Source organism: Harpia harpyja, chromosome 15 (genome assembly GCF_026419915.1).
Source record: "Harpia harpyja isolate bHarHar1 chromosome 15, bHarHar1 primary haplotype, whole genome shotgun sequence".
Taxonomy (NCBI): domain Eukaryota; kingdom Metazoa; phylum Chordata; class Aves; order Accipitriformes; family Accipitridae; genus Harpia; species Harpia harpyja.
Window position 1 is genome coordinate 20,094,153 of NC_068954.1, and position 21,702 is coordinate 20,115,854.

Genomic DNA, 21,702 nt, shown 5'->3' on the forward strand with positions numbered 1-21,702 from the left:
TTCCCTCATAATACAAAGAACTGGGGTTTTTTTACTGTAAACATTTGGTTTTCCTAGTCACTACTGTGCTAGAAACAAGCTGATTTTATATTCCTAAGGCCATTATAGCTATACAATTGGCAATTATCAAATTCCGTCACTTCTGTTATCCAAGTGATTTTCAGGAGTAAATATAGGAAACTTGCAAGAAATACTGAAAATACAAATTAATCACACGTATTTGTCTTATATACAGTTTTGAACTTTCAAGTGTCACAGATAAGACAATAATGCTGCATTTAGTCTAGAGTTTACGACATTGTAACATTCATAGTCACTGTTGCATTAGACTACTTGGGAAAGATTTCTGTAAAAAACACTTAAGGAGGAACGCTTAACAGTCACGGTGTTGGGTTTAGTGGATAAGGCAAGTGCTCACAACACCATCACTCCAGTTTCAGCACCAACAAATCCCATGTTATAATTTCGGCCATAATTTTGTATCATAGCACTCGATAGAAAAAAACAAAAACCCCAAAACAAACTCAGCAGGTTGTATTTATATTCCCAAATGACTGTTGTTTCTAAAACAAGCTATTCAGACTATTTCTGAAGGATCAAGACTATTTTTGAGGGATCAAGATCATTAACAACTGTGTTTTGAGCTAGCTGGACACAACTGAGGGAAGAAAGCTCTCCTACTTGCCCTTAAACACATCTGCTTACTGTCCTCCATGTCTTGTCTGGCAAAAGCATGAAAGCAAGTGAACTATGTTGTCCACTGTTCTACTCGTTTTAGTCAGAGCTACCACAGAGGAGAGGAGGATATATCCTAAAATGGAAGAGGCATTGAATTACTTCTATTAGTGAGTTCCTTACTTCTATCAAGATGGACTAAAAAAAGTCCTTACTGAAACTTAATGTTCTTTATAAGTGTGGCAGGTACACCTGCCCCGATAAAGACGGAAACTTCTGGAACACTGAAAAGAAAGTTAAACTAGAAGCCATGGTTTGGGAGTCCAGCTGCCCGGCTGTGTGGTGAGTAGAGTCATGTACACAGAGTGCCCCAAGTCACGTACCCCAGCTACCTGAGCACACCAGGAACACCTCATCCAACAAAACACCTCAGTTAAGGGAAGCTTCTAGACCACCAACCACATATGACCACGAGCCCCGATCCGACTCAGGGTATAAATGGAGCCCGACACAAGACCCCTTTGAGCCAGTTTTCCTCAATTCTGCAGTCAGAGACTCTCCCCTTAGATCAGGACACTATCTAAGGAAACTTCCTGGGATTGAGTGCCTTGCCTTATCGGTGAGTGATATGCACATTTTGAGTCATCACTGTAAGCTTAAGTTTGGTTACAGTTCATGTAGCGATAGTTCCCAACTGACATGCTGAACCTGTAAATAAGTTGTGTTTCTCACAGTGTTTACAACCCAATATTCCTGTTCAATCTGGCTGTTATACCTCAATACCACGTAACATTCCTGTTCAATTTGACTGTTGCATTTTGATATCATTAAAGAAAATTGACTTTCAAAACATATCGCTGTTGGCCTAGTGTTTCTGTGACAATAAGGACAATAAAATGTATTTCTTAAACATTAAGAAATGTTAGTGCATAGAGAAGCTGTTACCTTGGTGCAGATTATCTTCATGCTATGAAGTCTGTCAAGTGATTCCTGAGGATTACCTAGGTACTGAGGAAGTTCGGCATGTAAAATCCGCATGGAGAAAGGAACCATGGAACCTAGAAACAATTAATTTTATTAAATGCGTTTGCTATAATGATCAGTTTGTGATTTGCCTACATTACACAAGGTATTTCTCACTAGTGATATGACACAAGGTCCATTTTACCTTTGTATCTTTTTCTTCTCCTGATGAAAGATATGAAAGATGAGAAAACAGCAAACTTTTTCTCAGCTATAACATGTGATGTATTGTAAAATGTTTTAAATAGGTAAACACTTACATAACCATAATCAAGAAGGCAAGAAAAAGGTGCATCTAATTCAAATTTTCAAAACCAAGTTGTGCATGGAAGTACAACGTTTCATTAAAGATTTTTATAAACTAATTAAAATGAAGGATTAAAAAAAAAGGAAGTTTACTCAAGCTGCAGCTACAGCATTACTCCTAACATTTAATAATTATGCATATTTTGCAATCAATGCAGAAGAAAGAAGATTAAATTACTGGCCTTAAAAGCATGCTTGTGAAAAAGTTATGTGATCAGGGCATGCAAAACCACTTATATGTAATCCTTTTCCAAATAAAGCTGATATCAAGGGCCCCTATATTACAAAAAAAAAAAAAAACCAACTAAACCCAAAAGAACAGAAAACCAACACGAGTCAAAAGAAATAAAAAATAAAAACGGTATAATGAAGAACAAAAATAGTAATACTATAATAGACACATTAGCTCTAAAAATATATCAAGTCCTCTGGTAAATTGAAATCTATTACAAAATATTTTCTTTTTTCTATTAATATCCATAGGTTTGTGTAAAGGTCTGAGTCCATTATGCTGAGCAGAGACCATTCCATAGCTCTAAAGATGACTTTTAGTCTGAGTTTTACTTCATTAATGTTAGCTCTTCCATAAAGAGTTACTAAATGATTTTATACTTTGAGACTGACTCTTCATAAAGACGGTGTATATTTTGAGTATTTTCTGGGTTATTGAAAACATAAAAAAATAGGGCAAGAATTTTAAGCAATATTTAGGGAGAAAAATAAATTTCTTCCTTTTCACATTAGTTTACTTTTACCTTTATTATTATAATATTTACCAAAGACCCAATCCTCTAAGTTTATGAGCATTCTGGCTGACTTCAAGGGCAGTTTCAGGAGTTTTAGGGAATCCTAGTATGTGCAATATCTTGCTTTCAGATAACTGCATATCCTGATACACAGACAATAATACTGAACATAAACTAAATGCTACTATTAAAACCAAATCAGAGCTAGCATAATGGGGAAATAGGGCTTGCAAAATACCGTGCTACAGTTCTAATATTTTAATATAATAAATTTGCTTACTTTACACATACTCTAAGGGGATTTCCCTCCCAAGTCACCTCTTGCCTCATCTTTTCTCAAAAATAGGACTTGGGAGCTTTTTAGATAGGTTTTTGCACCAGTTCTTAACAGGTTTGTATGTCAAAGAGGTAAATGCTTTTTTACAAAGGCAGAGTCACTGCCTCCAGACATTTTTTTAAAAGTTGAAAAAATTTTAATCACAAAACTCACTAATTATGACCTTCAGAGTAAGCCACTTACATCTACTCAAATTCTCTTTTGCCAGTGCTAACTACTCCCCATGGCTTCTGTGACTGCTGTATTCCTGTAACGGATATACACAGGAGTTTCATGCATCATCATATGTGGAATAGAAATTTTAAGAAAACAAAACTGCCTTGGAAATTTTATTAAGAGGAGCGTAAAAGGTTATTCAACCAGTAACAAAAGATGTGAAATATTTTATGTATGTATCCTGACTAGTACCTAGCACAACACAAGTGAAGATACACAGTCAGAGTGTGTGGGGGTGAACAACAATGAAAAGGAAGCCAAAAATAATTGAAGAGTAAATTCCATACCAGAACACCACAGAAAAATTGCTTTGTAGACATGTTGCAAACTTAAGAACCTGCACTGCAAACCTATGGAAGCAAACGTGACCTGTGGCAGGTTCCATCTCTACCAGCCCTTGGATGACCAAGTTCTAACTCCACCATCCCACTGTAATCCTGCCAAAAAAAGCAGTTCCTAAAACCAGCTAGTTTGGAACTGTTCTTTTGGAGAAAGTAGTCTTAATTTACTGCTAATACATGAACCATGCACCTACTGCTGCACTCAACAGGATTTCTGAGCAAAGGTAAAAAAAGGAAGAGTTTTGTTCATCAGTAAAGCTTTGGAAAATCTGAGGTATAAAACAAAAGGAATCTAAAGTTTTAGCAGCATTTTTGGTTAATGACTGTGTTCTAGCATCTTCAACTCTGAACAAGTTTGTATCATTACATTCTCTTGTAAAATGCAGCAAAAGGTCAACTCAATAAATACTCATACAGAAAATCTGAATTGGTAACAGAACAGCTCAAAGTACAGATAGACGGGTATTTAATGGAGTGCAGATGAAATGCCTCACATTATCCATTTTTATAAAATTTATATAATGTTTTGCAAAACACTTTTTGAGATTGCATATTTTGTAAAGTATTGATCTAATAGATTGCTGAATGAAGCCACACTATTATGGTCCATGCAAGGGGAAGGAATAACCCATTACCAATCTACATCATCAGAAGTGGTGTCAGTGGATGTCAGAATGATGAATGCGACTCCAGGCCAACTTAGACTCCATAAGAATCTGATTTATTTCCTATCACAACTAAGACCTCAGTTGTAATAGGCATTCAGAACTATATTACTTCAAAATGTACTTTATTAATGTATTATTTCTCAACCACTTAGTGTTTCCTTCACAGCATGTGACCAAAAAGCATTCCAGTGTGATCCTCAGTAGGTAGGTCAAGTGTGATGACAGATCTCTCAAACAAAACCAGAAGGAAGCTGAGCCACGGTGTAAGGGTAGTTGGTGTAAATGACTTTTCAAACCAGAATTCATATAACTATTTCACACAGGAGGATCTACAACTCTACCGTCTGTTTCTTCTTTCTTTTTAAACTCATGACATAACTAGTATCCTGCAAGAAATTTTACTGCAAATCCATCCAGTGAATTTCTGTTACTGCTTATTAAACAGGCTGCTAACGTTATTTAAAATCTCAGAAACACCGTTTCTGCCCTCTTCCTCAGTTTCCTTGTAATCCTTCTGAATAGCAGAAGATTTTTTTTTTTTTGGGGGGGAAGAAACCACAAAACTGTATGCATGCTCTCACACACGTATGGTAATTGGGGAAAACAGAAGAGAAAAGGAACGAGCTTCTACTACCAGTAAGGCTGTCTTACCACTCCATGTAAACTGTATTTTGTAACTTCAAGTCAAATCAGATGAGCAAATTGCTCATAAAAAATCTGCAGCACTTATCCAAGCCACTCATCCAAACATACTCTGTTTATAAAAAAAGAAACTCTTGAGATTTTTGGTTAAGTACATTTTCCCAGATACGTTCCTGTTTCCAAGTAAGCTTGTTTTTAGTTAAATGATATGAGGTATGGATAATATATCTAATTCAGTTCCTACATTAATAAACTGATTTTCTGGTTTTAAAAAAAGACCATAAATTTACTTTAGATTTGGTAAAGCTTTCAATGAGTGCTACTTACATAAAGTGCTAATACAATTTATATACACTTCTCAGGAAGAAATACATGGCAGTAATAGAAAATGCATGTGAAGAGATCTGTTCACCAAAATAATTCTGTAACTCCTGATTAACAGTTGTGTAAAAACTGACACCCCCCTGTCCCCCCGAGTTCTCTATCCAAAATCTGAATCTATAATTTTCTCAATCTAAGAAAATGGAACAATAATCATCTTTGAACTTGTCCGAAACAAAAATGTCAAGAGCGAGCCTGACAAAAGCAACAGAAAGTTACTAAAAATCTTTTCACAGGGTTGATGGGTGTGAACCTTTGCTCTCACAGGACTCCTTAAGGTGACCTGCGTGCATACCATGGTGGAAGAGAACATTGTGAGCATAATGGGTTTGAAATGCAGCCCAGCAGAGCTTCATGGAGTGAATGATGAAAAAGGTAAAGGCAAACCGTAATAGGACTCTTGTGAATCTTCATTAAAGCCATATCAGTTCACTGTTAAAAAGGTAAAAAGCAAAAAATAAAGAGAATCACAGGAAGTGCTGACTTGGAACAGTTAACTCTGAGCTCACTAAGAATTTTGGTCTACACAACAGGACATCGATTTGTTGCTCTATGACATCACCGTATCATGTTGATCAAAGGCTCATTATTCAGCCTTTTTCTGCTGAAAGAACAACCCTGTGGAGGAGCCCATTCCTATTGTTAAAAAATATAGGACAGAAAAAGAAACTGCACACAAATCTACAAAATACAGCTTCCACTCTGTCTTGGAAGACACAGAAGTTTAGACTTCTGATAAGTATTCCTTAACATTTTAATATGAAGATGGTCACAAATGAAAAAGAGGTGACACCTAAAAAAGGCAGGTCTGAGATTTTAGAAAACACTGTAATTTTCATTTTACATTGTCTAGATTAAAAAGAAAACAATTGAGAAGAGGTAAATGACATTTGCTGATGACTCTAGTAGATCAATAATAATAGTGTTATGAAGGTCTGAAAGGCAGGTTGTAGAATTCAGAGTATAAAATTTAATTAAAAAGCAGATTAAGAGCAGGGAAAAAACCCCTATACTTGCCTCAATAAACACAGTTACATTGGGGAAAAACAAAACAAGAAAGTAAGACTGACTACATTAACACTAAGCTGTAACAGAAATACATGTGCTTGTTAGATTAAGAATGACATCATACTGTCTGAAAGGTTTCACCTACTTGCTTACTGTTAGGCCACATAGTTAAGGCACACAGAGTAACACATATTTTTTTATAATAGGTTCCTATACCTATTACATATATTATATATAGGTTCCTATACAGGTGGGCATATATACTCCTGTGATATCCCAGTAGGGATAAGAGATTTTTATATAAACACTGGATTCTGGCATGTGCTGCCTTTTGCAAAACTATTTGGAATCAAAGCCATGTCCTCTGTTATATTTCACTCAGTACTGAATTTAACAAGGCAACGTGTCATTTAAAACAATCAGCATATCCTATAATTAAAATGTTGACTTTAGAGCATGGGAGAATGGATTTTGCTCTCTACTTCATGCTTTGGATTTTTAAAGTAGTAATGCCCTCTTACACAGCAAAACCATGTCAACTAAGCTTAGATGATTTCAACAAAAGGCAATACCCTACAAACACTGTTATGTATTAAAATTTTATTTTTAAGTTAAGTAAGTCTTATTCTAGCTTGATGTTTTACAGTTGACCTTTATTGCTCCTCTTTAGGAGTTTCATAAGAATTTTATATATAAAAAGTTCATAATGGAAAAAGGGTTTAATTTTAAGACAATTCTTTTTAGTTATCACTTTTAAACAGTGGAGAATTTTTTTCAAAGACTATGATTTCTGATTGTTACTTTGGCATGAATTAATCTCATTTATATATATATTATCAGCATACAAAAGGCAAAACTAAAAAGTGAAAAAAGGTCTGCTGAAAGGAAAATAGATACTCCAAAAGCATGGGAACAGATGGAATAAATAGTAAGATCAGGTAGAATTTTCTAAGACCACAGATTTCAATTTCTATTTCTTTATGAACAGCTGCACATTTTCATAACTGTCATAACATAAACATCACCTCATGTCAATCAAATTCAAACTGCAGCCCTCATCTGCAGCCCTTTTAGAGCAGAAAAAAGAGGATTCCAATGGCTCGCCATTTTATCTTCGTATTTTCTTGTTGCAAAATCAGTTACCAGAAATGCTTTCTGTTCTGCCTTCTACAGCTTATTCAACAAATCTTAAATACCAAAAAGCAGCAGTAGGGCAAATTATCATTTACTGAAAGTATAAAGTGGGATCTTATGACAGTAAAAAAACCCAAAAGAAATAAACCCCTCCTTCACTGGGTAAAAGAAATACAGAAAACCCAGTTTCAGAAAGACATTCTGCTTTATACATACTTATAAACACAGAGATGTATATCCTTGCATTTATATGCACACATACTTTTACATACTTCTACAACAGCATATTTGTATAATTTATAAGGAGATTTTTAAGAGCGATGATGTAGTAACTTTGAATCCTAGCCTTACTGACTGTCAATTAAAAGTACACTTAAAAATCCAAATTCAACAGACTAGTTTCCAAGCTTTTGTTTATTAATTTCATTCCGGAGAGACTGAAGAAGAGATAGGAGCGTAAATGTTTGTAACCACTGAAAGAAAATGTTTTGAAAATTTTATCTGAAATTGCATGTTTCCATATAGTTCACAATTCAATTGCATGGGACCTAAGAACACAGATATTCTGAATTAAGATCTGGTTTTGAAAGGTTTCAAAAATACTTTTTCAGTAATCTGGAGTTATTTGCACTGAGGCAAGGAAAACATAAGAGAAAGAATGCAGAAAATCCCTGCAACAATTGCTCTACTGCAAAGAGATCACCATAAATCTTACCTACTGATAACTGTAGTAAGGTGCAATTTAGAAGTAAGTTACTTGTTCACTTTTAAGAAATACTACATAAAGCTGGTACTGTCTACAATGAGACTACGTAGCCTTGGGAAAGAAAGCACAATTAAATGTTTTAGCAGCAGTCTACCCCCTTAAAATTATAGACACATTTCTTAACTAAAATTCTAGTATTTCAGAAAAAATTGTATTTGCAAGTATGACTACTTTGAATAGCCAACTGGAACCACAACACTTGAGTGGTATTTATTCAAGCCGTTTCAGCTGATTTCATACATAGAAGATAGCTCTGAAGCAACAGAACAGATAGCGAATTTAAAGAGACAATAGAGATGTACACAGTACTGTAAATAAAATAATTGGCAAACCAGTTCCTCTAGAGGCTTTGATATGTTTTTTACTGTCAACATGAGCTTGAATGAAGAACTCTTCCGAGCAACTGCCAAGACTGAAGCAGTCTGACATGGGAGTGTAAGTTCAGGCACAGCAGTATTTATGGTAACATACGAGAAAACCAATACCACATATAACAAGGATTGGGAGTCTTTTTTTTTTCCCCTTCTCTTTTCCTGCAAAATTTATTAACAGATAGGAGCACCCTATGTGCTACAATTTCTTTAGTCTGCGCATTTCTTCTCTTATCTCTGTTTTTACCTTGATTATTCCCTTCTGCCTCCCCACACACCACAATTATTTTTCTTTTTTCCCCACACCACTTCCCATTCTCCTACAGTTCTCCCACTAACCAAAAGTTGATGAGGACAGAAAAAAAAAAAAAAAAGGGCATTTCATTTATAGCATCATCTAAAACCATGCTGAGAAAAAAGGAAAGCAAGCTTCAGCAAGTCTGCCTCCTACTAGCATAGAAAGTAGGAGAGAAGGGCAGAAGAAAGGAAGACAGTAAACTCAGAATGGTCAAATGTCATTGTAGAGGCATCACTATGTTTACTGTGAAAGCATATAGGACATAAATTTCCCCAATCCATGCCTGTCCTTCCTTATGGCATAGGCTGACATTCAGAAGCAAGACCAAGCTTCAGAGAGCAGGTAGACCTTGGTGCTGTACACAGTCCTCTGCACTACACACAGTCCAACGTCTGTAAAATGCTTTCTGTGGGTATTAGAGAAAAATTCTGGATGAGAGTTTTCACAGTAAGCAAAGTGTTTCTACATCAGCAGACACATGACAAGTTTCCTATTACATCTTTTGCTATTTTATAAGCTTATTAAATGTAATAATAATAATAGTTTACTACATTTCATCTTAGACATCAGCACTGAAAACTTGTGTACAACATAGGTTTGAATGACAGTTCCAGACCACATATGATAGGACCACATATGATAGGGTTCCTTTAGGGGGATCCGAATTTCAAAACTGAATAAAAGAAACAAATTAAAAGCACTGCTTGAGTAAATAAGGACACATAAAGAATTAAATCTCACACAGCCAACTATTTTTTTGTATCATTTTTTCATGTATTTCTGCTAAAACTTCTAACTAAAGTGGATATTAGTAAAGTCATAAAAGTAATATAGACCTAGTGAAACATGCTAAAACAATAGTTGTGACATCCAGACTCACACTACTTTGAGAGAAATATATATATATATTTTTTTTTTAAACTGTCACTATCCATCTGAAAGTGTCAGCCTATTGCAGCACACACTATCGTATCCCTAAGGTTGCAACACAGCCACACTAAAAAAAAATTGTGCTAGAATTAGTAACAGAGTTCATGGAAAGGTGTACAGTATGAAACCAGTTTCTAGAGTACATACCACTAAATATTTAACAGTATGTTCCTTATTTAGGCACTTTCCACCACAAAGCAGAAGACTGATTTTGTGTTAGAGGAATACAGATGATGCTGTATCATCACAAGGAGAATGAAAAGGGGAAAAGAAAAAAAAACTACCCCTATATATATAAACCTCTGGTCAGGGGAATAAAAATCCTATTTTTACTGGTGCACAGGGTTTTTTTTCCTTCATAATTCAAAATAAATTAGTCTCAATTATTGTAGCTTTAGAACACTGATTTTGATAGCATTAACTTTTCTGTAACTTACTGGTCTATTAAACAGAAACAAGACCAAATTATCTCATAAAAGAATGAAATAGCATTTTAATGTTCCCTTTTAATTGTTGGCTCTCACTCTTTCAGAAACACATAAGCATTACCAATGGAAAGGATATCTCAGGTTAGCCTATCTATCATACAAGAGAGCTTATGAAGTATCATGAGGAACACAGAAAGAAACGATACGAATAGAAGTGGGTCAGACTGTGTAAATACAAAGACAAAACCCTAAGAAAAAAATTCCTGAAATCCATTATTCATGAGAACAATGACAAAAATTCAGCCTTATATACCCCACAGAGTACAATGGAGATGTGCAGGAAGCAATCTAGAACAGAGTTCCTGACCTAAGTACCTACCTATTTAAAAAAAAAAACCAAAAAACAAATTGCACTTTTTGGCTTCTCTCCACAGCTGAATTTAGAAAAAATAAATCTGTAACTCAATATTTTTAAGATTTTACTACAAAATGAGAATGGTTTGATCTCTGCCCCATATCAAACAGGAACGATCAAAGAGTGACTTAACTAATTTCACCAGCTGATACAAGGCTCCCAGCAGATTCTACCCCCCAAATGGTGCACACCTACAGGCAACGGAGATGACCAAAGAAAGAGACCACAGAAACCAGGAAAGGAAGATTTCAGAAAGGTTAGATCTTACAGCCATGATGAAGACAACAGTAATGGGATCCATGCACAGTATGGCTGCAAATGCCATACAAAATCTCAGGATGAAACAGATTAGTAGCGTTGCCAACAGTGAAAGAACCTTGGGAGAGCTTCAGAGGAAAATTAAGAGGACTGTATTGGCCACGTTAAGTTAAATTAATGGAAAAAACATCTTCCACTCCTCATACATTTACTTGGATTTTAAATTCTTTCAGGTGTATTTCTCGGAGATTAATGGATGAGGGCCTTTCCTCACTGCTGTAAGAAGCTCAGGTATATAAACTTTCCTTACTTCAAGCATAGAAGACACAGAAAACTTTCTAATTTATTGCATTTGTTATTATGAATATTTTGAATACAAAGAAATTATGCAAAATATTATATGTACTACAATTAATGTGTACATTATTTATATCTATACTCTCATTTCTTAAATTGATTTTTAAGTGCTTACTCCATTTATACACCATGAATCAAAATTAAAATGTGGAAACAAAACTCCTCATTTTACACTTGTTACACCACAAAATGTTATGTAAAATTACCAAAATGGCAGCAGATTGTGGATTCCCACTAATACATTTCAATCAAAATATAGGAATGATTTATATCTATTTTATTATTTAAATTAGCTGGTTAACGATGCATGTATACTAAATTTCTTTATCGATAATCCAGCACTGCGTAGTTTAATGCTAGCCATAAGAGAATTGCTTGTTCTCTCCTACATCCCTGCAAATAGCATCTCTCTCTCCCCTCAAAACTACATAAAAAAGGTTTGATAGCTGTTCCCATATCTTAATTACATTGCATTTATATGAGATACCTACAACCAGCAGGTCAGCTCCATCCAACCTTGATCTTATTTTCCTTACAGATGATCATATTATGGTCCTGGTTGGTATGTTCAACTGTTAAAAATGAACTGAGGCATATAATCATGAAATAGAATATTTTCCTTATGCTCACCTTTTTACCACAGATATCCTAGTATTTTGTGTGAAATAGCTGCAGTGGTTGAGTGGTTGCTGCAAAGACAGTTTGGATCCAAACTCCATTCACAGGATGGGTGCCTGCAACAGCTGGCCAGACTGTCCAGAACTGTTGCTACCTGTATGCTCCGTGGCACGAGGACTGAACTACCTTAAATATTGACATGACTTGCAAGGATTCTTTTCTTAGGCAAAATAACTTATTTTTAGTACTGAAAAAGATGTGGAAACATACATACAGCCCGGGGAAGACTAATTTTCCTGTGCAGCACTGCATCATGTGCAAAGCTGCCAAAATACAACCAGATCCAAAGAGCTGTCCAACTCGATGACCAAAACCTCTCTCACTCTTAAAAATAACACAGTTCCTTCTCAGTGGACTGAACATATTCAAGGCAAACCAGGAAATTTTCGCCTGAAAGATGATGAGTAAGCTCACAGGGACTTGCTCTAGCCAGTCCACATTGGCCTTGCTGGGCTATAACTGATCCTTTGCATCAGTAAGCACATGAAACAGTCTTCTGCAAAAGATCCTGAACTTCCTTGACACCAACTTCCCTTCCTCAGCAACCTCAAGATCTCTATCTTTCTAGGTTATCCCATTGAGACTACCAGCATCTTATGTAAAATGAACTATATTTTTTCAGAGTGGCACTGCCTATTACAACTGTTACTTACAAGCATTTTATTAATACATTGTGGTTCAAGTATGAAAGCCAAAGAACAGTAAGATCACTCAGAGTACTTGCATCAGAGAGTTATTTATTTCTAAATAACAGATTTAGAAAAAATAAAATTTCAAAATGGCCTGAACAGGAGTGAAACTGCTCTTAAAAATAGCAATTTTTCAAATCCAGACTCCTAGAGGACTAGAATACCCTCAGTAGTGGAACTATTTGGTTAACCTATGGGCTATCAGGAGCAGTGGGAAGTAGAGCATTTATAACTTGAGGTAAGCCACTTTTAAAGAATTGAGGCTGGTGGTACCTTTCTTCCTTTTCAACAATGGGATACATAGTAGATTATTCATTTTTATTTAGTTTCAATTACTAAGCAAATAATCATACATTTAACCAGTATTTTTTTTATTAAGGAAAATTATCAAATTAGCTCTAAATTTAATTAAAAAAAAAAATCCTAGAAATCAGGAAACCTAAGAAAATAACACCTGCATTAGCATGTGTGCATTGACATGCTAGTGTTAAAAATAGCACATTGCTAGTACCTGGATGAATTTAAGAGGAAAAGCTTACAGATTCTGTTTCCACAAACTCTCTCAACACCTTTCACAGCCTGTTTCTGGCTAAAATGAACTATTAAATTTTGGGTTTTTTAAATTTCAATACCCTAGAACTAAATTACTTTATTATATTTACTTGTTAAAAACATTCCTCTTTCAAATCAATGCTGTATCAGCATAATGAAATACAGTGCCTACCTATATTGTAATGGAATAATTTTACCCCTTATTGTTACTCCTTATTGCTACCTCCATAATGCAAACAATACTTTAACATAGTAGTTAATCATGTTCTTCTGGAGGGGGTGGGGAATCCAAAATTCACCAATGCTTTAGAATTAAAAAAAACCTGAATCCATTATTTTATAATGACTGGTAAAAATGGCAAAAATAAAAAGCATTTTATAAATCAAGTACCTTACCTTTTCGTCCAGGGTATACATGAGGGTAATATTCGTAATAAAGATCAGGCTGGTCTAAATTTCCAAATGGTTCAAATTCCATTTCTGCATTTTGGAATAGATTCAGTTTTACCAGCAGTGCTAGTCTCACAAACCACAGCTAAAAATTAATACAGACAAAAAAAAGGAAAAGACAAGGTCTGTTACTAGCTTCAATCACAAGCTAAATCCAATTACAATTTAAACTTTCTGTTTTTCTGATAAAGTTAAGAGTTTCTATGTTACTGATAAGAATCAGGATTTATATTTACATGCTCTTTCACAGAATTCCACAGAATTTCACAGAATACTTTTCATAAGATCATTAAAATAAAACATAGAGGACTGATGTTTTAATTGTTTGTAAAGGTATTGAGATTTTGAAGTTTAAAAACTAGCCTGCTTCAGAATTGGAACATCTCTCTTTAAACTGAGTTAGCATGTAAGAATTATCAATCTGACTTTTAATTGTTTTTCCCATTTTATGCAATTCCTAAAATCTGTTATGATGTTGGTGAAATTTCATGAGCTTTATAGTTACTAGGGCCAGAACCACGCACTGTCATCTGGTCACATTTTGTTCAGTAAAACACTTGTAATGTTTCATGAACCTTTATTAATTTGGGTTCTTACTTTCTTATCATCATCATGAAACATACTTCTAACATTTGAATAGTACAAAGTTCACAATCTAGATAGTGTCCATGAACTTTAGCACAGTGAGTCTTCCAAGACAGCACAACATATTCCTTTTTACTAGCGTGATTACCTTTAAAAACATACAATCAAGATAGAATTTTACTTAAAAAAATAATTTTTCTTTAAATGGAGACCTGCTTTACATAAGCAAACAGAAGAAGTTACTTGCTACAATGCTTTAAGAAGCTCAGTTTTTAGGCAACAATTAGGAAAAGAAGGTTGGTTGTGTTGAAAAAAAAGGCCACTGTGAATGCTATTGGAAAAAAGTGACAAGGGTGTATCTTTAAAAACATACCTGCAAAGAATCTGTTGTATGGTTAGTAGGTAGTCCACTTTTTTTATAGCCTTGACCATGTGCAGTTAGAAGCCGCCCACACAAGTCAACTGCTGCCCTCCAGTTTTTACTGCTCTGGGAAGGAGGAAGGAGTAAGTACCAAATCATAAAGTCCCTAAAATGCACAACTGCTTATTTTGCCTGAAGCAGCTACATGTCCCCATCAATAATAATGACAAGGTCAGGAGAGCTGGCCGGTGAGAAGCAGAATGTCATTTGTCGAAGCTGCACATCTAATTAGGCAAAAAGTGAAATCAAGCATTAATATTATCAGATCACTAAAACAAAAGAATATACAACACCATATGGGATTCTAAATTTAAAGCTATATCATGTTTGCTAATATTCTTGAATATACTGTAATATTCACAATTTAGTTTTCTCCTCAAAAGGAGAAAAAAATTGCCAGCCATATTTCAATAATCACATCCAAGTTACTCTACTGTTATAAAGTATTTAACGCCTATTCCTACCTCACTGACTTCAGCATTTCAGATTATAGCCCCTAGTGCAGTTCATTTAATGAAAATAGACTTTCCTAACATTGCCCAGAGCACAGAATTCCTATCAATTAAGAACAAAGGACAAGAAACAATACAATGCATAAAATTATAAACTCAGAACAATAACGATTGTTTCACCTATAAAATGTAAACATCTGAATTTCCATTGCATGGCTAACTTCAAAATATTCTTAAATATATTTTTTTATTCATAAACCAAAATCATTCCTAGGTAGACAAGTCAAACTGTCTTGTCACACTGTCATCCTCTTAATGCTTCTGCCTTGTATATGCTAATGCAGCCATGTAAATAGCTAACAGTACCAAAAATTTAAAACAGAATAATGCTTCACAGGTTTTAAGCCATCATACTTTTCTATCATACAGAAGACTTTTTCAAGAGACATGTATCCAGCAGGTCATCATAAAACAAATACATCTTGCTCCTGAAAGTAATCTTTTTTCAAATAGTTTCTTAAATACATAAAAAAATAATGATAAATGTAATAGAAAACTGTCATGGTGCCTGATGAAACGTAAAGGAAAAGCATATATTTATATTGGTGCTTGCAAAGTTCAGATACTGACCTTGAATCAGTATTTTAAATTCTCTCCAATGTTTAGAGTTTAGAAAACATGTCAATACAGCAAACAGTTACATAGAAAAACCAGTAGTTACAGCTGAAGAGTGTTCATACTCTCTGGCCCCCATTTTGCAGCCCTATAGTTCAAAGGGCCACTACAGGAGATTACCATGCACTGATCACCTCATCTCTCTCCCCTGCATTGTCAAATCCCAGATAAAAATTTGAGTTCCACTGGAAATGCAGAAGTCAGCTGACAGCAAGACCGCAAAGCAGCATAGCAGCTTCTGAGACATCTATGCTCTTACAGAAGAGCAAGAATTGATAACACATTTATAACATCCTTCAACATATGTCTGTATCAACTTAGAAAAGCAGAAAGACACTGACATGGATTACCTGAAATTTATTCCTCTTCTGCAGAGACAAATTAATTCCTCATTATCCCTAGAACAGAAGCGGACACAGACTCTAAAACCACTCAACTTTTCTTCCCGAGTTAGGATCCAAAAATAATAATGGAACATTTATGACAAACTTACGTGCTACAATTTTTAAAATTCTGTTTCAGGCACAGACGAAAAATACTTTTTCTTTATAGAACAAGACAGCCAGGAGAAGCAAGTCTGACAACCATCATAAAAACAGTCTTTGCTGGAAAATGAAACATAATATTCATCATGATTTCAAAATTAGAGCTGCCTGCTGGTCATGGAGCAGAATTCTCTGTGGAAGCTTAATAGAAGGCTGCTGGCAGTATAACTTAATTTGAAATTAGTAGGACACATTATTGTCTCTGGCAGATTGTACCAGACTTACAGTTGCCAGTCCACCAGAAATCTTTATCCAGTTATTTCAAACACCCCTCAAAACCACTTTCACTTTTCCTGCGGTCTACAGCCACGCAGTCCTAGGAACCCAGGTCCCTTGCTCCTGAAAGTAATAGGGATGAATTTTGTTTGTAAGTCTTAAGTAGAGGCTCAAAGCAAATATGGATACTACAGCTTCAGATACAGCATCAAAAATACTGAAGAATATTCTCAAAGAATAAAATAATTATTCTATGATGATCAGGACATGGTCGACCAGCAGCAATTGTGTGAAAACATTATTTTCTCCTAGAGAAAATACTGTCAGCCAAATATTATTGCTAAATAGTTCACTAAAACAGTACCACCTGGCAGAAAAGAACTTCTCTCCACACGTGGCATTAGAAAACCTTTTTTTTTTTTTTTTTTTCCACAAAAAGTATGGAGCTATTGTTCTTTTAATGAAAGCCACCAGCTTGCATGATTTCTGTGCTTTTTACACACTCCTAGTCCAGATGTTTAACTTGTGAAAGGATTTTTTTGGTCCATATAACGTAACCAAAAATTAAAAAAGAAAACCAAAACATTTCAGTACTGACTGCTGCACACACCAAAGCTAGGACAAGCCCATTAGCCACCCAATAGACAATGCAATTGAATTATTCCTTGGAGAACTTCTCTGTTCTTCGCAAAATCAGAAGAGGTCCTGGGGGAGGTTTACATACAGATGGGGAAATTGGATAGTAAAACAGATTTCAAATAAAAAGGATTTGTATTTTTCTTCAAGACAGAACCAGCCCAATAATTTTTTATCTTTTCATTGAACTTCTTAAGATGTCTGAGATTTGAATACAATGACTCTAGGTTTAAATCAAAAAAGTAGACAGTAATGCCAGGATTTTGTCTGGCTATTATCTCGTAGAGGTAGGAACTAAAAGCTTTATGTAGCTTGAGGTGATAGGCTTGTGTTACAGAGTCTCCCACCCCATCCACCTTTTCTTTTTTTCTTTTTTTTTTTTTCTCTCTTCAGTGAGAGCTTACCTTGCACACAAATCTGACATGCCTTTTTTGGAACAAATACAGTATGTTTATTATCTTACTGCTTCTTTTGATCGTACATCCAACCTAATCAAATACTGTATCTGCAGCTTTAAGAGATAAAAATTACAGTATAAGGTGATCAACTCTCACCTCCACATTTTACTGACTTACATTTCACCATTTTCAAAATAAGAACCTGAATAAGGCTATAGGGATCCCCTTTTATTAAAAGCAATAGAGGGAAACAGCCTAAAAACCATCTGAAATGGAGTCAACAACATGAGTTACAAATTCTGATAAATCCACATCTTAAGACCTGGTAATGCTTCTAGCCCATTTGATCAAAGTTAAAAGTAACTGAGATATTCTGTATATCCCAAGGCCTTCAATAAGCCTATTTTCTACAAAGAGGGATGAAGAAATGGGATGTAGGGTAGAAAAGAATTCCAGCGACTAAAACTAGAATGCTCTTAGTTCAAATACAAGAATAACACTGAAGATGTTATATTTTTTAGATTCAGAAATGAAGAAAACTTCCAACTGAGTAAAATGATCCAATACAAGCCAAAATTGTAGTCTGTTTGGAAAAACATTTTTGAAATTTCTTCCTTTTCTAATAAAGTGTCAGAAGAACTTTAATTGTCAGAGTTTTCACTATATCTGAAAGACTGTGTTTTCATTCTATTATGAAGATATTCACTGATCTGGACTGAAAAAAATACTACCATATAGCTGAATACCACTGCCTCACATACATAACTGTTCCTTGGAAGTCTCCTCATGCAGGTCAATTTTGCTTGATTTTTTTAATTATGGTTGAACAAAGATCTTAGGCATATGATTGCAGAAGTGTTCATATTTCTGCTTCGTATACAATACTGTACATTGTTTTCCTGAATGAAAGCAGTGAAGCTCAGGTGATGCAACAAATACGGCTAATACCCAGGTGGAATTCTTCTGTCAAGAAAAGAGAGTCATGCAGACCTGACATCTACAGAAAACATGTTCAGTGAAAAGGGAACACCTGATACATGAAGACAATTTATAACATTATTCAGTCTCTCAAGAAAACAATTTTGACTCAGAGCTAAGCCACTGAAATTTTATCCAATAAATTGCTTTTTTTTAGTGTAGAAATGCAACCTCTCCCACAAGCCCCCAGTTACTGTTTGTGCTACTTGTGTCTTCCACCTTCTCTCAAATCAGCTACAAAAATGTTGGAAATTGCTCACTGATTTAGAAATAAAGTAACACCCCCCCCATATTTTTAAGGACAATTTCTAACTTTTTAAAGTGAATATGTATGCCATACCACTGAACCTAAGTTTGTTCTATTTGAAAATATATGTAAGAGCACAACATTAATCACATGCAAAAGTAACAGTATATGATTTTTTTTTTAAATAGACTCAAAGGGAATCATTAACTCTACATGTAACACCATTAAAGTGATTAAAATGTCCTCCTCCACTAGCTATGACATTCTTCTCCCCTGTAAATTACATTGGTAGAGCACTTTCACATCAGTTCAGAAAATGTAGCTAGTAACCCTTTCCTGGTCTAGTAGCTTGAAGAAACGATTGCATACTTAGAGGAAACATTGTGTATTTATTTATTTTTTAGGTATGTTAACTATCAAAGACATATTTTCCTATGGCTGCAAACACCTAACAACTCAAAATATCAGAAAGGTCTCTAGTAAGAAATACTGTGCTATTTGTTCAAACGAGGGTAAACGATTGTCTAAAATATGGAATAACAGGAACTAACATAATTGCAGCTTGCACCTTGTATGTATAATTTTTATTTGCTGCTGTGAAGACAAGCTCTTGCTTACATTTATTTGCTCTAGAGGTAAATGCATGTTCCTATACCAGATTAATAAAAATTTTCAGAAATTGAAAGCTCAGATTTTTCTGTTTCCAGTGGAAAACTATAAACACTTAGACTCTACAGATGTGTAACTATATTTACAAGTTATCGCCTCAGTGATAAGCACATAAATTTATAGAATTACGTTGCTGGACCACTCCAGCACTCCTATATCTCTTAAAAGCCTCAAAGTTGTAAAACTAGTTCAACTGCACAACCTCTGCACCATTACTCTACCAGTAAAGCATTTCCAATTCACTGTTACCCATTCCATAGCAGAAATTTAAAATGTGAAAGTACAGTTGTTCAATAAACCAACTATCCATCTGTGGGTTACTGGTACAAATCTCACTCAAATCAACTAGAGAGCAAATTCACGGTGAAAAAAATTTTGTTAGCAGAGTTTAAGAATCCGAGTTCAGTTCCTGGTGAACAACTATTTGCCTTAGAAATGATGCTGCTGGTGGTGATCTCATCAGAAAAGGTTCACCTCTGGAAATTCAGCTTACTACCTTCTTGATAACATTTGTTTTCTGACAACTAATTGTACTTGAGGAAACTTGCAGACTGTTGGCACTATGATCCCCCAAAAAGGACTTCAGTCTCCAACATTCTTTGCTACAAGCACAAACTTCATCTTACCCACAGAACTGTTTTTTAACTTGTACAAGTAAATGGTTTTTTACTGGAACTTTTATAAGGAAGGTGAGAAGTTACTACTCAAGGATGTACACTGGAACCAATCCAATTTAAGATACTCTTTTGTGATGCTGGTGAACAGAACTGGTATCTGCATTTGTAGATGTAAACTAGTAAGTATTGTTAATACATGTAAGGACCACATCACTAAACAGGGATCAGGTGATTTACAGTATCAGAATAAGAGAAGAGGTAAAACACAATCATTGACATGGAAAGTCCTGTAACTTACAATATAATGTGTTGAGTTCTGGACAGTGATAATAAAAAGATGTTAGCTTCAATTGGAAGACGTTCTGAGAAGAGCTCCTAAGAAGAGCTCCTAGGATGATTATGAAGACATCCAGGATGAGATGACTAGAAAAGTGTTATTTTTGCCTTTAAAAAAGAAAATCTGAGAAGTGGAAATGTCACTGCTGTCTAGCCATACAAAGTAGCAGGGGAGAGGAAGCAAATATTGAGAAGAGAAAATGACTTAAAAAGCAACATGAGATCAAAACACTTAAATTGTTGTAAACAACTTTATCTTTGATTAGAAAAAAGATTTTGAGAGAGGATTGACTAGTATTCCTTTGATTAACCACCAAAGGAATTAAGTTCTGGAATAGCCTTTGAAAATAGCAGCAATGTATCTGTATTTGTTAAAACAGCCAAATAAGCTAACAGAAGCAATCGTATGGTAGAATAGAGGAGCTCCAGAGCTGCAGCTAAAGACCTGTGGTATGAAGATTTGGGATACTGATGAGCCATTTAGCATGCTTTTCCCATCCACACAGGATTAAAACCAGATACGAATGAAGCATTTTCCTCTGGAGCAGACAGGCTTGGAAAACTGCCTTTTTTTTATTTTCTTGTTTTCTTTCCTTCCCATAATAAGATGGAGTTCACCCAAGGTCATCTGAGAATTTTAACCTGACAAATTTCTTCATAAGAGGACTTAACATTCACTTTTGGTTTCAGCTGCCATTAGCTGTCTTCCTACATCTGATAACTCTTGAGACTTTTGGATGGGATCCCAGGTTTACACATCTAAATGTACATATTATCAGTAACTGTACTGATTAGATCTCAAAAGAGTTCAGACATCCGCTCACATGTAAACCCCTAAATAACAGGTATCAGTCTGAAGCTGAAGTCTATCCTAATTCTATGCATTTCTCCTCTGTACTGTGGACCCCTTTGAAATAGAGTCTTTTAAGTTGCTGTCCATTGCTGTAAGAGATTGAATTGGGTGACTGAAACAATCTCATTAATTCTCATGTTCATGTGTACTTTACATGGATATGAAACAAACAGCTAAGGAAAAAAATAAATCTTAACTTCATGGAAACTGCATAGCAATATTCCCAACTTTCACCATTTTTTTATCCAGATGTTAATGAAAATATTCCTTGTAAGTGGACCTTTGCATGAAAAGATATATTCACTGAACGTATTTGGTCAGGAATTTACTCATAAAGAAAGTAAAATTGGTGGTTGGTAACAGAGCATTTATTATACGTCGTTCTGGCCTACTGTGTATGTAAAA

At 35.0% G+C, this 21,702-nt stretch overlaps 1 protein-coding gene across 3 annotated transcripts in view; it reads right to left on the minus strand.

Annotated features, from left to right (window-relative positions):
* TRAPPC12 (trafficking protein particle complex subunit 12) overlaps positions 1–21,702 on the minus strand; it is a 56,080-nt gene that overhangs the window by 25,522 nt on the left and 8,856 nt on the right. For all 3 annotated transcript variants that reach the window (XM_052810297.1, XM_052810295.1, XM_052810296.1), the window contains exons 4-6: positions 14,628–14,741; positions 13,616–13,754; positions 1,621–1,733 (exon numbers count right to left, since the gene is read on the minus strand). In XM_052810297.1, the coding sequence (XP_052666257.1) occupies positions 1,621–1,733; positions 13,616–13,754; positions 14,628–14,741 (366 nt within the window). The remainder of the gene's footprint in view (positions 1–1,620; positions 1,734–13,615; positions 13,755–14,627; positions 14,742–21,702) is intronic.